This window comes from Sander vitreus, chromosome 8, assembly GCF_031162955.1.
Source record: "Sander vitreus isolate 19-12246 chromosome 8, sanVit1, whole genome shotgun sequence".
Taxonomy (NCBI): domain Eukaryota; kingdom Metazoa; phylum Chordata; class Actinopteri; order Perciformes; family Percidae; genus Sander; species Sander vitreus.
Window position 1 is genome coordinate 29,419,065 of NC_135862.1, and position 13,845 is coordinate 29,432,909.

Sequence of the window (13,845 nt, forward strand, 5' to 3'; positions counted from 1 at the left end):
GGCAATGCTATTGTTGCTACAACCTGGTTAGGTTTAGGTTTAAAGATCATAGTTTAGGTTTTGGGTCTTAACTTCTTCTGTCTTTTATGGGCTTTGTCACTTCAACATAAACATGTCGTTTTACTGCATTTGCTGAAATGACTGATGCATCATTCTTCCTGGGAGGACAGTTTAGACCGAGAGCATGTGGTGTCCCACAAAGCTCCATTCTTGGTCCTTTGTTGTTTCTATTCTATTTGCTTCACTGCTGCATCCTCATTAATGTACATGTCACACTTGAAAACAAAATCATTCTTTCTCTACAACTCGAGGCGAACCACCTACTGCTCTCATCTAATTAAATTAAACAGGTGTATACAGGTACATAATTTTAAAGATAAAGTCAAGGGAGTCATGACTGATAAGGTGGAAAAAAAACAAATTCACTTTGTCGCAGTGAGGTGATAGTCTCTAGCTATCATCCAAAGTGTGGTTAAGTTATGTAGCTTGATTTTCCCTGACCTCACATTCTTCAGATTTTCTACAAAGGGGTTCTTTATTTTCCTTCAACCTCTAAGCTCCACGCTTCCCAGAGAAATTTGTCAAATTAGTCTTGAAAGCAGCACATCTCAGCTTTTGGCAAAGTTGGTCACAAAATGTGCTATTCGTCTTTAACCAAAGATTGATATCAAAACTGACTTATAAATAAAATTGTAATTCCTTCCCTTTACGCCTTCAAAATATACTTTCCACTTTTCAGATTAGTGCTTTTGTAAAACTGGGAATTATACTACAACTCTATGTTTAACATATGAATGTGCAATATGTCCTTTTGATCAAAAATGTGATGAAAGCATAAACTGTAAGATGAAAATTGCACATTTTGTATGTGTATTGTTTTATCTGTGGGATATGAGAAACAGCTTGGGAAATGTGTAAACTTAGAAAACGCAGTGACAGGGAGAAGCTTTCTAAAGAGGACCATTCTACGGTGGCCGACAGGGGCAAATGCCCTGCAACTTAAGAAAACACACACAAATAGACAAAACACAAGCAAATTAAGAAAACAACTTCATTAATTTGACAACACATGTGCAGCATTCAGCAAACACACTGCAAATACACACAACACAACCAAATACATAAACGCACTGCAAATACACACAACACAACCAAATACATAAACGCGCTGCAAATATGAAACGATGCAAAAAGCACACAAACCCAGAAAACAAATGCAACAAAAAAACACAGCATCCAGATTACACAACGGAAGCTCTCCAGACCTCTAGAGGGAGCAGCTAAGTGGAACCGCTGGATTTTCGACCCCACAGGGAGAGAGAGAGAGAGAGAGATAGAGAGAGAGAGAGAGAGAGAGAGAGAGAGAGAGAGAGAGAGAGAGAGAGAGAGAGCAACTGCATAGACTGTATATATTAAGTCTATGTTTGAGATATGTTTTCTCTCGTTTGGTGGGTGTGTCTCGGCTCAGGTCAGAAGGTGATACTCAATCAGCAGAGACGTCTGTAAACTCGTGGTAATAAAACATTTAAAACTGCATCAGCATTTAACGCTGACGTTTGTTTAAGCCATATTACATGAGAGGGTTTAATTTCGAGGTCCGAAAGGCGCATTACTGAAGTATAGGCCTCCTCAAGTGTAATATTGTGATTATACAACAACGGTTATCAACAGCAATTCGCTCTTGAAATACAAAAACAGACAGGATTTATAGTCCCTCCCTGTTTAGTAAACCAGCCAATTTACCGTGGGATTTATCAAACTGAATAAATCCCGTTCGCACATATAAACACAAAACTGCTTTGCTAATTCCAACGTGTTGTAAGTAAGACATCTGCTGAAAAAGTTATTGTATTCATTAGCATGATTGCGTACTGTTTAGTTCACACCACCAAAAGTACAAACACATAGCGGACCAGATTCAAGCTTTTATTTTGAAAAGCTGAAGCTGGGGGACGGCACCAGCCGGGAGGGCATGAGACGGGAGCATAGACTGTATATTATTAATATATTATGTTATTAATAATAATAATATGAGTTTAATATACAGTCTATGGCGTTCTCCAGGCTGCAGCCATACCCGACTCTAATAAAAAGGCAGAGCGCTCTCTCCCCGTGGGGTCGAAAATCAAGCTGTTCCACTTAGCTGCTCCCTCTAGAGGTCTGGAGAACTTCCGTTGTGTAATCTGGATGCTGCGTTTTTTTGTTGCATTTGTTTTCTGGGTTTTTTGCATCGTTTCATATTTGCAGCGCGTTTATGTATTTGGTTGTGTTGTGTGTATTTGCAGTGAGTTTATGTATTTGGTTGTGTTGTGTGCATTTGCAGCGTGTTTGCTGAATGCTGCGCATGTGTTGTCAAATTAATGAAGTTGTTTTTCTTTTTGCATCGCTTCTTTTTTCGGAGTTTGCATGCTTTTCTTTTTGCATCGTTTTTTATTTGCAGCGCGTTTGCTGAATGCTCCACATGTGTTGTCAAATTAATGTTGTTTTCTTAATTTGCTTGTGTTTTGTCTATTTGCGTGTGTTTTCTTAAGTTGCAGGGCGTTTGCCCCTGTCGGCCACCGTACCATTCTCATCTAAGGATGCTGCTCAGTGCTGTGATGGTTATGTATTCCCCAACCTCCTTCTGCCCTCTGCTGTCCAAATACTGTAATGGGTCAATGGGTCTCCTCCAAAACTTAAACCTCATCCAAACCTGTATGTGCTTACGTCTATGCATCCACAATAATATGTGCCCATGTGTTTTTGTGACCTGCTACTTCTTCACCTTGTTTGCACATATTTGCAATGAAGGAAAAACAAACACCAAATAAAAACAGGATATCAATAAAATGCTTATGGATGTATTTTAATAAAAATAATTCTGTCAAAATTAAACAGAATACAATTTTTCTTTTTTTAACATGTTTCCAGTACATAGGTATTTTTTTCAATTATCATTTTTCTTTTTTTTTTAATATCGTTTTAAAGGTTTTAAAAGTCATGCTAAGTAGAGGGTAACTCATTTCACAATTGTTTTTTTTTTATTTTTATTTTTTGCTAAAACTCAAAAGTCAAAATATGAAATTAAAATCATGATAGAAGTCAAGTGCGCACAGCTTGTCCGCGATGCCTAAATCCATTTATCCGGCCTCTCCTGAAGAAGTCCATGTGGCTTTAAAGGCCTCGTGCCCATTTCAAAAACTGTTCACATCCCTTCTTTCCTTAAAACAATCACTGATCACATCAGTGGCTATGTCTATGCAGGGATAAGAGGAAGGGTGCGTGGTAATAGTGCTGAGGCGCAGCCCAGGCTCACACACACAAATGACAGCTGGGAGACTTGTTCCCTACAGGTATGCAACAGAGGTTGTTCTTTCACATACAATTGTGAGTCTGTGTGTGTGTGTGTGTGTGTGTGTGTGTGTGTGTGTGTGTGTATAACAGAAGTCCTTTACAGCTGTAGAAGCAGATGTCAGGAGTGTGTGCTGTATGTATGGTTATTAGAATAGTTCCTATTATAGCAGAAGGTCTTTATAAAAACCAGCTTGGTAAAAGGTTTGACCACATAGCCTGTAGTAAACCCCACATATTATTCCATATTTCTCTACCATAGACTGAAATTCTCTTATAAATGGAAATGTACACATCAGGGTGGATCCACAAGCCGTTTGCCAGGTCACAACAAAGCAGCTGAAGTGACAGACTGCCACAGTCAGACAACATTAAGTCAGTGCTATATGGTAGAAAACCTGGTGTAAAAACAAAAGAATTAAAATGTTTGAAATAAAGCTAAGGGATGGAACAAAACAAGTTTGTTATCAAAATCCAATTATTGGACTGAACCTAGGGTGAAGTTGAGTCTAATTTGTTATTTTGCTATGAACAATCATCCGTTTAGATACAGAGACAGAAAGCTGATCAAGATGATGATGAGACAATGTCAAAATGAAAAATCCAATAATAAACTCCAACATTTAACAAGACATTATCAAATGATTAATCTCATGAACAGACATAAAAGAGCCAATAAACTATGAAATAATTTAAGAAATTATCAAAACTCAACTCAGGCCCAGGAAAATGTCCAGAATCACACACTGCCTAAGTAACTCTGAATTGACCAGCAAATGTAAGCTGCTGCCGCTAACACATGCTCTTCGCTTTGATGCGGACTCATAAATCCAAGCCTACAAGCCAGCCTAGCTAGTTAGCTGGCTAGGTAGGTAGCATATGTAGCCTTGTTAAGCTAAATAAAAAGAAAGTGTGCTTACTGGCCAGCGTGTTTAGGAGCGGCAGCAACTAGTTGGTCGATTCAAAATTTCTAACTAGCTAGTAACTTAGCCACAAGCTAATATGAGATAGCGGGCTAAATTTTGGTAGTAGTTGTTGAGCCTGCGTAGAGAAGCTGGAGACGTGATTGGTTGAAAGTGGTGGGCACTGGTGATGGAGACTTTTGAACAGAAAAGCATGTGAAATTAGATTTTTCAGATGTATTGGCTCAATTAAACATTTTACTCCATTCATTCATGATATTTCATAATGTCCTATTTATTCACTTACTATCAAACACTTTGGGACTCCATACAAAGTGGCTGACAGTGAGGAGTGATAGCTGTAATGCCATGCCGTTGGTGGCTATTAGTGGTAATTAGTAGTTTTTTTACTACTGATCTGACTCTAAAACAGGAGCGATGTTGTTAAATCTCATGGTGGCCAACAGCAAACCTAAACAATAAAAAAATATCCTTCTTTTCCATTTTTTTTGTTAGTTATTTTACATACTGGGAGGCACTCTGGGACAAACTTGTGGTTTGGGGCTCAATAAATGAACCTGGTTTTGTCCTCCTGTCCAATAGGACATACTGTAATCAAGTCAAGTTTATGGGTGTTAGAAAAATGGAGGGGTCTGAGTGAGAAAAAAAAAAGATTTTTTCCTCAACACACACAACTGGTTTTAACAACCTTTGAGATGTTTGGAATTAAATGCCCAGAATGAAAGAAACTGTGATAAACTGTGAGACCGTGACTTAATTATCACATGATTATCACCCGAGACTTAAAAACCTTCTTGTTAGGCAAATTATTTTACCTCTTTATTCAAAATTCCAACTGCGACAGCACATGTACAGAGCAGGTCAGGCAAAAAAAGTATTAAAAAAATAAAAATTCTCCAGGGGTGACGACGTTTTGCCAGCCATACACTGTGCTCATTAGTCTGCCTTTGATAGTGATTTTCTTTATGCCGGCATCAATGCAAACCATGATAATAGTGTTAGGTTGGGATTTGAGAGCAGGTGTTGTAGTTGCAGCTCGTACTGAGCTCTGCCCCATGCAACCACATCACTGATTGGTCGCTGCTGTGATTGTTAAAGTAAAGTTAAGACTCCAGCACCTCAATATTCCAATTTAATCCCTTGTCATCACCTTCTCTGCCTAGTTACTGGCAGTTCTGCCACTACAGAGGCCCTTCAATTATGTTTTTTTACACAGGTGATGCTTTTTTCAGGATGTGTCTAACCTGTTCGTGCAAAGTATTTTGTTCCTTAAGGGAATTACAATTCTGCGACACACAGCACTACATTGTTATTTCAAACCTTGTGGAATAATTGTATTAGTGGACCCACTTTTGTACATTTTCTATTTTACATCAGTGGCACTGAGTACTGTACGGCATCAGCCTTGACCAGAGCTAATGATCTGCTCCACACAATCAATGGTGTTTTTCATGCTGAGCACACGTTTGCTGAATGTATTTCAGTAATGAATGCACTTTGCAGTATTTTAGAAGAATAAAGGGCTAAGAGTCTTCTGTATCTTATCAAAGATGATGTTAATATACCTCAGGTTGTGTTAAGTTGACCTACAGTTGTGGGGGTTACCATGGTAGCCAGATGTGGGTATTGTGGTCTGTGATATGGTGAACAACAACAATGTGAGTAAAATACTGAACAAAGGGAATCAAAATCCACCCATTAAAAACAGAAGAAAAAATAAAAAGGGGATTTACAATTTGTTTTGTCCAGGATGAGCACAACAAACTGACAAAAAAACAGAACTATAAAATGGCTAGATAAACAGAATAATAATTAATTATCTTTAAATAGTGTCACACATTTCTTTATTTGATAATACTAAATCAAAAGGAAGCTTTCTTCTCTCCCGTTCTCCTCTGTTCCTCTGTCTGTGCTGCTGGCTCAGTCTGACGGACAGCCAAACACACCAATCACGTGCATGCTCTTTCCCCGTTGCCACGACAACTACCTGCTGGACATGCCTTCTTCTCTCAGTGCTACTTAACATTAACCTGTGGAGAGATGGGTAATCATCTAAGCAAGGCAATGAATGAATGTAGCACGATTAAAACTATACGTGTACTGCATTGATTTGGTGTTTTGGTATTTTTATTTTGTTTGGGAGTAATTGCCCTTTCTTTTAATTCATATACTGTATGACCAGTGTTATTCAAATGATTTTTCATTGTATGCATGTAATTCACAATGATGTGTTCCACTGTAGGAAAATAATGGACGGAGACTTAGGTGGTTCATGCTGCGTACACCTGCAGTCAAACAGTATTTTCACTAATATTCTATATGCTTCGATACGACGTGGCAACATGCCAAATGTCACATGTGGCTTAGTAAACAGGAAATTCTGATATTTTTCAACCTGGATCTTATTTTCATAATTGTGGCCATTTTTCCTATGGGTTATGTTAACTTTGCACTCGTCACTGTTGTAGAGATTCGTGAAACGTGAACCTGGAAAAACAATGTATATCAGAGAAACCTAAAGCGTTCAGAAAAAAAAAAACCTACATTTTGCATAAATCTTTTCGAACGCTTGTCTCGAAGTCTGACTGAAGAAAAACACAGAGCTGTCTGGATTAAATATTTTAGCTAACTTCAAAAGGGATCCACTTTGGGGCAAACCAAGCTATGAATGCACACCGGTTTGTTACCATGCGTGTCGATGTGAACACATGCCCAGACCAACATCATTGGCGGAGGCGACTGTCTCCCCTGTCCCCGGTAAGATGCCTCCCTGACTCAACATTTTCAGTGGCGATGGCCTCATCTGACTCCTAGCCTGAGCCTACTCACAAAAAGGCCAAAATACATGCCTTCTGCAAAAAATGGCTTGTTCCATTTCCGTGGCTCAGACATGATAAAAAGGCCGACATTATGCACTGCTTTTATGTAAAGAGTGAGGCCAAAGCATGGCTGGGAACAGTGCTTTAGCTGTCGGATCATCAACGTTCCGAATTGAAACGTTGAAAAGAAAAATGTCATCAAAACGTCCTGTGACGCGCCAGGTGCGCGGCCAGCAGAGCAGTCCCCTCCCTGCAGCGTTTCAGGGCCAGGCAGCGGCAAACTGAAGCAGTGATGAGTTAGAAAAAACTATTTTTTTTAAACACTACTTATAATATAGCCAAAGAAGAGCTACCTTTTACTAAGTTTTAGTCTCAAATCATCATAACTTTTTCAGTATATTTTTTATACAATTGAAGTTATTGCGATTTCGTGTTTGTGCTGTGATTTAAATAAAGAATAGACATTTTTCTGCACCTTTATTACCGTTTACAATCATATAGGTAATGTGTTAAGAAATGACCAGTTTGTATAGCGAAAAAAAAAAAGAAAGTTAATGCTTAAAACGTATATAATGTAAAATGTTTTGGGTGCACTCAAATTATGTGCTGGTGCACCTAAATGAAAAAGCTAGGCGCACCAGTGCAACCAATGTAAAAGGTTAGTCTGGAGACCTGATGCAGTTAGCTACAATAGCTAATCCAGGGAGCTAACTTCTGAGTTTCTTTTCAGTTGGACGGTTGAGTGTTTGAAAGGATTTGTGTAAAATGTAGGTCTAACTGGAAAGTCCTAAAAAGTGTGTGCCATGATTGTCATGAAATATGTTGTTTTAAAGGTGTCCACCTTGCCGAATCATGCAAAGTTGGCATTACCCCATAGTCAAAACGGCCATAACTTTGAATCAGATCTAGGCTGAAATACAATGGAATTAATGAGCACTAATTTAGAGCTGTGATTAACTGTCAAATAAAAGATTTGAGTCAGAAACAAGAATGGTCCGTGGCCTTGGTATTCATGGTATTCAACTGGAACACACCGCACGCGTTAAGTGTCGTGTAGCGTAGATACTGTCCGTCCGTCGTTCTCTCACTCCGTGTGCCTGATTGCGTGTCTCGCCGTGAGAAGTCTAGACAGCCAAAATCACCATGAACCTGGTTGTTTTCTTTTGAAATGTGTTTATTTTTGGTAAAATATCCAGCTGCACTGTGGTCTTCCTGTATGCGATTACCTGCCTGGCTTGACACTTACGCTCGCGTTTCGGGCAAGAAATAGAGGAGACGCAGAAACTATCGCTGCAGCACGCAGGCCTACGCGGACGCTACGCAGACGCTACGCACCCGGTGTGGCCGGACAGATTGGATAACATGGGCGCCGAAATAAAAATAGCTGCTATACGCGACGCTTACGGTGTGTTCCAGCTGTTATACTATTTAAACTTACTCACCTGGACCTGGGCTAGTGCAAAAAGTTGTCTACTCTGGCGAAGGAGCAGGAACCAGACCGGACTCGGGCCATAAGCTGAACACACTCTGTGGCCTGGCCGAGCGCTAACATCAGTGGAGGCTGCTTAGGCAGATTTTGGGACTCTGGAGCAGAAAAAACACAGGAAGCCAGGGGTGCAACACATGAGTCACAATGGATCCAATTGTGTGTGCTGGGTAAGACTCAATATCTAAGGCAGGGACAACGTCAAGCGGTTGCTTTCTTTTTGCCACATGGCTGTTACATTGTCATGGTGTTACAGTAAAAAAAACAAAAACTGCAGTAATAGTTTGAATACATATGTATCTGTGTAACACACAGTATGTGTCTGTGTTTGCTCTTTACCCAGTATGGCGCTGTTGAGTGCGGAGCAGAGTGATTCTCTCTGTGTAGGGTCTAACTGCTGGCCCACGGGGCAGTTCCACGGGTCCGAGTACGCTAGCAGGCTGAATGCATCCTACACAGACAAACAAACAAATATGAATACATTCTGCAGCTTCCTAGGTTGGGCTTATAAGGTGTAATTTGACCCTAAGACTACATTTCCTTAGCCTAGAAATCTAGACGCACCCCAGCCAGGGAAAAACCAAATTCTGGTCAGGCCAATCACATCGTGTATAGAATCGGTGGGCGGGCTTAACATAAGGACGGCAGAGTTGCGACGGTTCCCTGCTACTTGAAAACAAAGAAGATGGCCGTTGCTGGTGGCGAACAGCGGTCTTTCGAATAGGTTTTGGCCGCGACTCTGGAAGACTTGGAGTTAAGCTTTTCTTTGAGAAAAGGAACAAAGAACGGCACTGAAGTCATTCTTAAAAAAGGAAGATGTGTTCTAAGTTTTGCCGACCGGATACGGCAAAAGTTTAATCTATCAACTAGCGTTGCTCTGGTTGGCTATTGCGTGCAGAGGGAATCTGAATGACAATCGTTTATCCCGCCCCTCGGATTGAGCCGTGCCAATGGTGAGTTCCCAGACCCAACATCTTGATGTGGGTCTGGCTTGTCAGGCTAACCTTTCCTACATGTATCCATACATGTCTGAGGACAAATGGTTGACTATGAATGACTATGAATGACTAGACAAGAGCAACACAGCTATGAGAAAAGATTGTCCTCAGTGCTTCCTAAATAAATGTTGTCATTTCAATACAGTACACATAATATATTTCTGGCAAGATTAATGTGATCTTTGGTCTAAATTATGATGGTCTCGCATTGGAAAAAAAAAAGAAGGTAGGCCTACTGTTAATTTGGTTGTACATTAATTAATGTATGAAGTTAATGTGAATTGACACTCCTTAATTGATGATCTGTTAAGTGTGAACTTGTCTTGCATTGCCAGACCTTCCTCCACAGCGCTGCGAAGGAGGGTCTGGCGAGTCCACCAGCATTCCGGGATGGGAGAAAAACATGCTCTGGTTTATAGCCATTTCTTTAAACCAATCACAATCATCTTGGGCGGTGCTAAGCGCCAGACGGAGCCGCTGCAAAATAGCCTTGGACAGGAACTTTTTTGGTGAAACGTGTACGTTCAAAAGTTGTTTTAGTCGTGCGAGAGAAAACTCAGATTGGATATTCTAGCTAGCTAGCTTTGATCTGAACTATTCATATCACATTCTGTTTGGCCTTGCTGTCTGTCATTTCTATTTACACATACACACATCAGTCCACATATAATCTAAATTATTGTAATTAATTTTATGTCTTTGATGTTTATGTAGCCAACCTTATGCTTTTTTATTCTATTCAGTGCTTACTTATGTTCAGTTAGTTTTTTTTTTCTTTAGGACACTTGTAATTGTTCATTATCTATATAATTCCTCTCTTCCTTAGGTGAGACTCCTTCTATAAGTCCCTAGGGGTTTTCTTAATCTCACCTGCAACACTTTATTTTTTATTATTTAACTTTTTTGTGTTATTGTTATCTTGATTTTATTGTGCAAAATAAACAAATAGCTAACTGTCTGGATTTACCCGGCAGAGATCTGAGGAGCAGTTAACCATAGTCCTCATAAATCGACCGGAGTTTAAAATTCCGACACAAAGAAAGCGGAAGGTAACGGACATCGGCGAAAAGACATGTATCTGGCAAAATTTCCTGCGGCACCGGAGCAATCCTGGAAGTGGAACGTCTTGGACATACACAAACATTATGATGACAAAAACTACAGTATAACTTCAGTCTCACCCAGGCAACTTGGAACCCATGCTGAGACGATTACAGGGGAGTTATTAGTGTTTACTTATTGCTAAATACAAGTTATTGAGACATTATTGAGACAGTTGAAGAGAAAAGACAGAAATACTGCCGTTCAATTCTGGACTCTGGATGTCTGTTGCTCGTAGTGTCTCTAACTCTTTGAGTATTAAAAGGGATACTTTTTACAGCTCTGTGTCATCTTTGTGTTGGCACTTCCTTCAGTGCCACAGTGCACAGAGCTTGGAGCAGCCGAGGTCTGCCAAGACCAGGCGGATCTCAGCAGACACCCTCCGTGACATGTTTCACGTCATCCAGCGGATCTCGGGTGGGAGCTGAAGCCACACACTGTTCATCTGCGCACACTGCCCACACTGACATGACACAGAGCTGGATCTGGATGAGAAAAATGTCTCTTTAACAGCGAAAACACACAGCATGCGGAAGCGCCGTGAATAGCCATGAAGTGCCATAAAGCGGAGCTATTTTCATTTCGGCGCCCATGTTATCCAATCTTTCTGTCCACACCAGCTGCGATCAGGAGCGGAGTGGCCGTGCCAGGCCGTGACCGGGCCGTGCCGGCCCGCACGCTGCAGCAATTGTTTCGGGGTCTCAGGTAATCACATACAAGAAGACTACAGAGCAGTCGGATACTTTACAAAATAAAACCAGGTTTATTGTGATTTTGGCTGCCTTGGCTTCTTAGCTGTGTCTAGCGATTAGGCACCAGAAGAGAGAGACCGATGGATGGACAGACAAACAGAGTGACACACCTACACACACACAACCAAACACTCACAGGAAGAGAGAGAGAGAGAGAGAAAGAGAGAGACGTGTTGTAGAGTGGAGATGAGAATGATCGCTTTGTGACCGGCGTGGAGAAATATACGGCTGGTATAAACAGCCAGTAGCACGATCGGGTACGAATCTGCACTTTGCGACGCTTCGCTGGTGGTGTGTTCCTGGTGTAACACTCAATTTAGCAGTTTTTGACAGAATTTAGCCTCTTTCAGCTCTGTGTTTTGGTTCTCTCGTTGTGCACAGACAGTATATGAATCCCACATGTGTCATCTAACATATTAAACCTAAACTGTATGCTTTTGGCCCAGCACATGGCAGAGGACTGTTGTTATTGAAAGGCCAGTGAGCATAGTCATACATCACAGATATTCTTCTTACTTTATTCAAGTGGCCAGGGCTACGTTTCTGTCACTCGGTTTGTAATCTTTCTGACCCCTAGTGGTTAAACATTACGTAATGCAACAGAAGAAGAAAACCAGAAAAAAAAGCATGTCATTCAAAGCAATTTTGTTGTGATGGAGGTTTTGCTATAATGCAATTAGTACAAAATTCTTATATTAGAAAAAGGTCTATGTTTAACAAACAGACAAGCCCCTTTGGCAGAAGCTTTATCATTCCCACGCAGTTTATAGTATTTTTCCAGAGACTCTAACTAGTGTTCTTAGAGCGGCTGCTTATGAATCAGAGGACACAGCCTGCAGTACAGAGTAATTTCAGCTTTCTTCTGTGCACCACAGAACTTACAGTTGGGACTCTATCTGCTTTATTACAGCACATCCTAAAGCAAACATTGCTCAAATTCCTGCAGCGTGTACAGAATGCTGTGACCAAGATTTTAACTTGTGCCAACAGAAGAAATCTCTTCAGCCCAGTTTTGGCATCACTTTAAATCTGTTGTAGCACAGCTTTTTGTTGAAACCAAAAGTGTGTGCACGTGCAGGTGTGTGTGTGTACCTGTAACATCTTCTTGTGTGTGGCATTTTTGCCATACTCGCGGCCCAGCTGTTCATTTAGCGCCTGCAGCTCCCTTCCAAAATGGATCATCCTCTCTGTGGCTGCCTGGTTGCCCCCACAGAGCTGTCTACCATTAGTACAACCCTCATCTGCTGGCAACAAACACACAGTTAATGGTAGACAGATAGAAACATCCTGCTGGAAGTTAAATGTAAAATATAGGGAAATATTAGGAAAAGGGAAAAAAGAAAAAGGTGAGCTATACAAAAAAGCACAAAAAATGAATCACATAAAGGAAACAAAAAGGTAAACAAAAGCAAACAAGCAAGAAAGATGCATGATGTTGCTTATGCAGAGTTTAGAGTGTGTGTGTGTGTGTGTGTGTGTGTGTGTGTGTGTGTGTGTGTGTGTGTGTGTGTGTGTGTGTGTGTGTGTGTACCTGCGACCCCATTGCCAATGCTGTTGTCGTCTGGCTGAAGGATCTCTTCGTGTTTGTATGTGCCATTCATGATCCGCGCTGAAGAGCCCTCAACAACCCCATTGGTATAGTGCTCTGCTTCGATCTCCATCTCACTGTCACTAAAAACACACACACACACACACACACACACACACACACACACACACACACACACACACACACACACAGGCGTTAAACTCAACTCAAAGGATGAAAACATTATATGAATATAATGTTAATATTTTATGCTGAAGGAGACTTGCCCTGTTGCTATTATATATAAAGGGTAACAACTCCTACAGAATGATGGCCAGAAATACAAAAATAAGACCCAAGTTGTGAAAGAAAACAGAACCGTCCTTCCACGTTGCTACCCTGTTTCTTCCTGTCATGAAGATGTTGTTACATGTACACCATGCTAAGAAACAGATCCTATATGACCCTTTGAAAAGGCCCTGAAAAATAGATTTTAAATCTTAAGTATTTTTCTATAACATTAAATATCCATGACTAAAAACGCAATGGAATTAAAGTTAAAGGTGCTGTAGGCATATGAGACTAACAGTGAAAAGAACACCATTTTGTATAGTTTTTATTAATGCCTTTGCCCGGGTCTGATTTTTCCCGCGAAGGAAGACGGCACTACAGAGCACACATTCTGATGGGTCACAGATTTCAGTGTAACACCGGAAAAGCCTGTGTTAGTGAGTATGCAGGTAAAAGGTAGCAGGAGATTTCTTTATATAGGCCGAATTGTATTTTAATTTTACTTTAGAAGTTATCTGCTAAATCTGGGGGAGGGCCATCACAGAAACAATGAAATAACTTTCTAAATAATGAAATTAAATAACAACTAAAAGCTAAAAGGGAAAGTGAAAGATACA

General features: G+C 40.5%; 1 protein-coding gene across 2 annotated transcripts in view; it reads right to left on the bottom strand.

The window, feature by feature from the left end:
- Positions 1-2,826: 2,826 nt before the first annotated feature.
- Positions 2,827-13,845, bottom strand: part of ranbp10 (RAN binding protein 10) — a 52,465-nt gene continuing 41,446 nt past the window's right edge. For both annotated transcript variants that reach the window (XM_078257771.1, XM_078257769.1), the window contains exons 11-15: positions 12,941-13,080; positions 12,502-12,650; positions 8,898-9,009; positions 8,515-8,656; positions 2,827-6,283 (exon numbers count right to left, since the gene is read on the bottom strand). In XM_078257771.1, coding sequence (XP_078113897.1) covers positions 8,526-8,656; positions 8,898-9,009; positions 12,502-12,650; positions 12,941-13,080 — 532 coding nt within the window. In that variant the 3' untranslated portion in view covers positions 2,827-6,283; positions 8,515-8,525. The remainder of the gene's footprint in view (positions 6,284-8,514; positions 8,657-8,897; positions 9,010-12,501; positions 12,651-12,940; positions 13,081-13,845) is intronic.